Source organism: Vitis riparia, chromosome 4, assembly GCF_004353265.1.
Source record: "Vitis riparia cultivar Riparia Gloire de Montpellier isolate 1030 chromosome 4, EGFV_Vit.rip_1.0, whole genome shotgun sequence".
NCBI classification, from domain to species: Eukaryota; Viridiplantae; Streptophyta; class Magnoliopsida; order Vitales; family Vitaceae; genus Vitis; species Vitis riparia.
The window spans coordinates 13,603,541-13,610,379 of NC_048434.1; the positions used below are offsets into that span (position 1 = coordinate 13,603,541).

At 42.6% G+C, this 6,839-nt stretch overlaps 1 protein-coding gene across 1 annotated transcript; it reads left to right on the top strand.

Annotated features, from left to right (window-relative positions):
• The first annotated feature begins 4,944 nt into the window (after window positions 1–4,944).
• LOC117913246 (vegetative cell wall protein gp1-like) lies at window positions 4,945–6,336 on the top strand. The gene is made up of 2 exons (XM_034828206.1): window positions 4,945–5,440; window positions 6,023–6,336. Exons 1-2 carry the CDS (start codon window positions 4,945–4,947, stop codon window positions 6,334–6,336), a joined length of 810 nt encoding a protein of 269 aa, XP_034684097.1.
• Window positions 6,337–6,839: the final 503 nt, after the last annotated feature.

The window sequence follows — 6,839 nt, forward strand, 5'->3', positions numbered from 1 at the left end:
CCAATGCTTAATATCAAGGCTCACAAATTTGAATACAGTGCAAGAAAAGGGAAGATTTCCTTCTCAACCCCACCAAAACCCCAAGGGTGTCCATGAAGTGGAGAGCCATGGGGGAGAATCATCACAGATGAAAGATGTCAAAGCCTTGATCACTCTAAGGAGTGGTAAGAAAATTGAGCAGCCACCACCTAAGCCACTTGTTGAAGAGGAAGAGACAATGAAAGAGAAGGAAATGGAAGACAAACAGGGAGAGATCAGTGAAAAGAAAGAGGACAGTGAGTCAACAATGAATGCAAATCCAGAGAAGGAACTTCTGAAGGAAGAAATGCTGAAGAAATTAACTTCTCCACCTTTTCCTCAAGCATTGCATGGGAAGAAGGGGATTAGAAATGCAGCTGAAATTCTTGAAGTATTGAGACAAGTTAAAGTCAATATCCCACTGTTAGATATGATTAAGCAAGTTCCAACATATGCAAAATTCCTAAAGGACTTGTGTACTATCAAAAGAGGGTTGACTGTAAATAAGAAAGCCTTCTTGACTGAGCAAGTAAGTGCAATCGTACAATGTAAGTCTCCTTTGAAGTACAAAGATCCGGGAAGTCTTACCATTTCTGTCATGATTGGAGGAAAGGTAGTGGAGAAAGCTTTATTAGACTTGGGAGCAAGTGTTAATTTGCTTCCGTATACTGTTTACAAGCAATTGGGACTTGGTGAGTTGAAGCCAACAGCAATCACTCTATCTCTAGCAGATAGATCAGTAAAAATTCCCAAGGGAGTAATTGAGGATGTCTTGGTTCAAGTTGATAATTTCTACTATCCGGTGGATTTTATTATTCTTGATATGGATCCTACTGTAAAGGAAGCTAATTTAGTTCCTATCATCTTGGGAAGACCATTCCTTGCTACCTCAAATGCAATCATCAACTGTAGGAATGGGCTCATGCAACTCACTTTTGGCAACATGACACTTGATCTCAACATTTTTTATATGTCTAAAAAGCAAATCACTCCGGAAGAAGAAGAGGGTCCAGAGGAAGTGTGTATTATTGACACTCTGGTAGAGGAGCACTGCAATCAGAATATGCAAGACAAGCTGAATGAAAGTTTTACGGATTGTGAGAAAATTTTGTCTGAACCCCCTAATGTGCTTGCTACTCTACAAAGTTGGAGGAGGATAGAAGAGATTCTACCTTTGTTCAATAATGAAGAAGGAGCAGATGCTGAAAAAGAGGTCCCAAAACTCAATTTGAAGCCTCTACCCGCAGAGCTGAAATATACATATCTTGAAGAAAACAATCAATGTCCTGTCGTAATATCCTCATCTCTGACCAGTCATCAAGAGAAGTGTTTACTGGAAGTTCTCCAGAGGTGTAAGAAAGCAATCGGATGGCAAATATCTGATTTGAAAGGCATTAGTCCTTTAGTCTGCACGCATCATATATATATGGAGGAGGAAGCTAAGCCAATTCGTCAACTTCAAAGAAGATTGAATCCTCATTTACAAGAGGTTGTGCGAGCTGAGGTGCTGAAGCTACTTCAAGCAGGTATTATCTACCCTATATCTGATAGCTCTTGGGTGAGTCCTACTCAGGTGGTACCAAAGAAGTCAGGGATTACTGTGGTCCAGAATGAAGAAGGAGAAGAAATCACTACGCGCCTCACTACAGGGTGGAGGGTGTGTATTGATTATAGAAAGTTGAATGCAGTAACCAGGAAAGATCATTTTCCATTGCCATTTATCGATCAAGTGTTGGAGAGAGTCTCTGGCCATCCGTTCTACTGTTTTTTGGACGGGTATTCAGGGTATTTTCAAATTGAAATTGCTGTGGAATATCAGGAAAAGACCACTTTTACATGTCCATTTGGAACATATGCTTACAGAAGAATGTCTTTTGGTTTATGCAATGCACCTGCAACATTCCAAAGGTGTATGTTGAGTATCTTCAGTGATATGGTGGAGCGAATTATGGAGGTTTTCATGGATGACATCACCGTATATGGAGGTACATTTGAGAAATGCTTAGTCAATTTGGAAGCAGTTCTTCACAAATGCATTGAAAAAGACTTGGTGCTCAATTGGGAGAAATACCATTTTATGGTACGTCAAGGAATTGTCCTTGGCCATATCATCTCCGAAAAAGGCATTGAAGTTGATAAAGCAAAAGTGGAGCTCATTTCCAAATTGCCATCCCCTACAACTGTAAAAGGAGTAAGGCAGTTCCTTGGCCATGCAGGCTTCTATAGGAGGTTCATCAAAGATTTTTCAAAGCTTTCAAAACCTCTTTGTGAGCTGTTACCTAAGGATGCTAAGTTTATATGGGATGAAAGATGTCAAAATAGCTTTGACCAACTGAAGAAATTTTTAACAACAACTCCAATAGTGAGGGCCCCTAACTGGCAACTACCTTTTGAACTAATGTGTGATGCCAGTGACTTTGCTATAGGAGCTGTGCTTGGTCAAAGAGAAGATGGGAAGCCCTATGTGATCTACTATGCAAGCAAAACATTGAACGAAGCTCAAAGGAACTACACAACTACAGAGAAAGAATTGTTAGCTGTGGTATTTGCCTTGGACAAATTTCGTGCTTATCTGGTAGGGTCTTTCATCATTGTTTTTACTAACCATTCAGCCTTGAAGTATTTATTGACAAAGCAAGATGCAAAAGCAAGGTTGATAAGATGGATTCTTTTGTTACAAGAATTCGATCTTCAAATCAGAGATAAGAAAGGAGTGGAGAATGTGGTAGCTGACCACCTCTCAAGGTTAGCTATAGCACAAAATTCTCATGTCTTGCCTATTAATGATGACTTTCCTGAGGAATCACTTATGTTTCTGGTAAAAACTCCTTGGTATGCTCATATTGCTAATTATTTAGTTACTGGTGAAATTCCAAGTGAGTGGAATGCACAGGACAGGAAACACTTCTTTGCAAAAATTCATGCTTATTATTGGGAAGAGCCTTTCCTTTTTAAATATTGTGTAGATCAGATCATAAGGAAGTGTGTGCCTGAGGAAGAGCAACAGGGAATTCTAAACCATTGTCATGAGAATGCATATGGAGGCCACTTTGCCTCTCAGAAAACAGCTATGAAGGTGTTGCAATCAGGGTTTACTTGGCCATCTCTTTTCAAAGATGCCCACATCATGTGTAGAAGTTGTGATAGATGTCAAAGGCTTGGAAAGCTGACAAAAAGAAATCAAATGCCCATGAATCCTATACTAATAGTTGAGCTATTTGATGTATGGGGCATTGACTTCATGGGACCTTTTCCAATGTCTTTTGGTAATTCCTATATCTTGGTGGGGGTGGATTATGTTTCTAAATGGGTTGAGGCAGTCCCCTGTAAACAAAATGATCATAGAGTGGTTCTCAAGTTTTTGAAAGAGAACATCTTTGCAAGATTCGGGGTGTCCAAAGCTATAATAAGTGATGGAGGTTCTCATTTTTGCAACAAGCCTTTTGAAAGTTTGTTAGCCAAGTATGGAGTGAAGCATAAGGTAGCTACACCTTATCATCCACAGACTTCCGAGCAAGTTGAGCTAGCAAATAGGGAGATAAAGAACATATTGATGAAAGTGGTGGGTTCAAGCAGAAAAGATTGGTCTATTAAGCTTCATGATTCATTATGGGCATATAGAACAGCTTATAAGACTATTCTTGGCATGTCCCCCTATCGTCTTGTCTATGGAAAAGCATGTCATCTCCCTGTGGAAGTTGAATACAAAGCTTGGTGGGCAATCAAAAAGCTGAATATGGACTTGATCAGAGCAGGAGCAAAGAGGAGCTTAAACCTTAATGAGATGGAGGAATTAAGAAATGATGCTTACATCAACTCCAAAGTTGCAAAACAGAGGATGAAGAAGTGGCATGATCAACTAATTTCCAACAAGGAATTCCAAAAAGGCCAAAGAGTTTTACTCTATGACACAAGACTCCATATCTTTCCTGGAAAGCTCAAGTCAAGGTGGATAGGTCCATTCATTATCCATCAAGTACATATCAATGGGGTAGTGGAATTATTGAATTCCAATGGCAAAGACACCTTTAAAGTCAATGGATATCGTCTCAAGCCATTCATGGAGCCGTTCAAACCAGAAAATGAGGAGATCAACCTCCTTGAACCACAAAAAACCTAAGCAAAGAAGGGTTTGATGGACTTGGTTTCACCAAAGTCCAAAATTTTTGTAAATTTTGTAAATTCTAAAGTCTTATCCATGCTTTTGATCTTAGTTTTTGATCTTAAATTGTGTGTTTATATGTATTTTCATCTTTTTGGATGATCTCAGGTGGAAGAAAATGCAAAGAAATTGAAAGGAAGAAATCAGAGAGAAATCAGATCAAAAACAGAGTGAAAACAGGGGAGAAAAAGAGCTCTGCGAGATCTCGCAGCCAAAGAGGATTTCTCTGCGAAAACAGCCATTTGTTGCGAAATCACTTCGCAACACTTTTGAATCCTCTGTGAAAATTTTCGCAGCTGCGAATCCAAGAATGGCACACGAGTGCCACTTCGCAGCACAAGAGCCCTCATTTCGCAGCTGCGAAAGCGTCTGCGAACCTCTAAGGCGTGAAAAACCCCAATTCCGCAGCAATAACTCCATTCCGAAGGGTGTTTCGCAGCTGCGAACCCGATTTTTGGCACACGAGTGCCATTCTACGGTACAGTGACTCCAATTTTGCAGCTGCGAAGTGGGCTACGAAAGTGGTTTTCTCTTGCGAAACCCCCAATTTTGCTGCGGAATCGGCTTTCTTCTGCGAAACCCAAGAGGACCTTTAATATTCCATTCTTCTTTATAAATACCAGTCATTTGAGCTGCGAAAGCATTTCAGAAAAGGGAAAAGTCGCAACAACCGTCCGTTCATCTCCTCTCCATAGCCCGACACCGCTAGCACCTCCGGTCGTCCCTTCCAATCATCACCGCCGGCTAAACCTTGTCAATCTGAAATGGCACGAACCAAAGGCGCTAAGTCTTCCTCTCCTTCTAGCCGAAAGCCAGCGCCGCGCGAGGCGCCTGTGCAAGCCTCAACCTCTGAGCCGCCACCGCCAGAAGTTGTTTCGCCTCCTGTGAAGCCCACACCAAAGAAGCGTCAGGCCAAGCCGACATTGCAAACGCCTCCGGCGAGGCCCTATCTTACCAGGTCAGGGGGTCGTCCCCTGCAAAAACGAGCTAGAGTGGAAAGCACGGAACCCATCGACTTAACAAGGCAGTCCCCTATTCCATCTCCAGAGCCCTCTCCGGCACTGCCGGCAAAGCCTCAAGCAAGCCAGCCGCCACCTTCTGAGCCCCAAATTCCGTCTAGGACAGCTCTGGAAGCGATAATCAGGCGTCCAATGCTTACTCAGCCACCAATTGAAGGCAATTTGGACTGCCGAGCTCGGCCATTCCACTTTGAGCTATGCTTTGACACAGCCGCCTTCCAGTTGCGGCTAGAGCTTGAAGGTTCATTCCAATTGCTGCGCAGATATCGAATGGAGCAATTGCTGACCCCACGAGACTTCTTCTATCCCAGAGTAGCCTTGGATTTTTATCAGTCCATGACTACTCAGCAGGTCAGAGATCCTACCTTAATCCATTTTACCATTGATGGTAGACATGGCATTCTGGGAGCTCGTCATATAGCTGAGGCCCTGCATATCCCATATGAGCCAAGCCATTTTGATGATTTTCGAGCTTGGGCTAGTTCTTCTCAGTTGGAGATGGTGCATATCCTGTCCAGAGGAGCCTCTACAAATCCACATCTGTTGAGGGGAGAACTTTCTTCAAGGATGTTCCTCATTGATGCACTCTTGCGTCATAATATTTATCCCCTACAGCATTGGACCTAGAGGAGAGGAGTTCTGTTGGAGGCTTTGTTCAGGATTTCTGAAGGGTATTTTTTTTGCTCTCACCACTTAATCATGGCTGCCCTTCTCTACTTTGAAGAGAAGGTGCATAAGAAGAAGTTGTCGCGAGCTGATGCCATTCCACTTCTCTTCCCGCGGCTACTATGTCAGATTCTTGAGCATCTGGGGTATCCATCAGAGCCTCAGCTGGAGCGCAAGAGGATATGTCGAGAGGTTTTTACTTTCGACAAACGGAGCAACATGACAGCATATAGGATGGAGCAGCCAAAGCTCCCACAGCCAGCTCAGATACCAGCTACTAGGAGAGCATCTCCACGTCTTATACCTGAGGGTATACCTGTTGCTTCTCCTACCATAGCCAGAGCCTCTCCAGTCCCTCCAGTTGCTCCAGCCTCATCGCAACCCTCCACTTCAGCTGAGCCCAGGATGGCCATCCCTATTTTTGAGTATAGGGATTTATGCCAGGCATTGCAGACCTTGACAGCATCTTAGAGCAGCCTTGCTCAGGAGATGGCAGCTTTGAGAGCTCGCCAGGAGCAAATGATGACCACTCAGGCTCAGCACACTGCCATCTTGAGCCAGCTCCAGCAGCACCTTGGTCTCCCATCAGCAGCAGAGCCACACTCTCAGGCCACAGAGCCTCAGGCTCCTCATGAGTCAATTACCCAAGAGGCAGAGCCATCTGCTTAGGCCATCAGCTCCAGCATCAACCTCCTATCTGAACATATATATATATATATCTATTATATATTTCCTTTATGTATTTTGTTTTAGTTAGTCATATATGAAATCCCCTACATTTTGATATCATATATAGGGATTACTTGGATTACTTGTATTACTTCTTTTCCAACTGTACTCAAATGATTAAAGTAATACAAAGTCTAGTTTTTTGTTAACTCTTAGCATGAATTTATTCTTATTTCCTTTGCTCACACCTTTTATTCTTTTTTAAACATGTGGTTTCTCCAATCAGTATTCGAAATTGATATCAC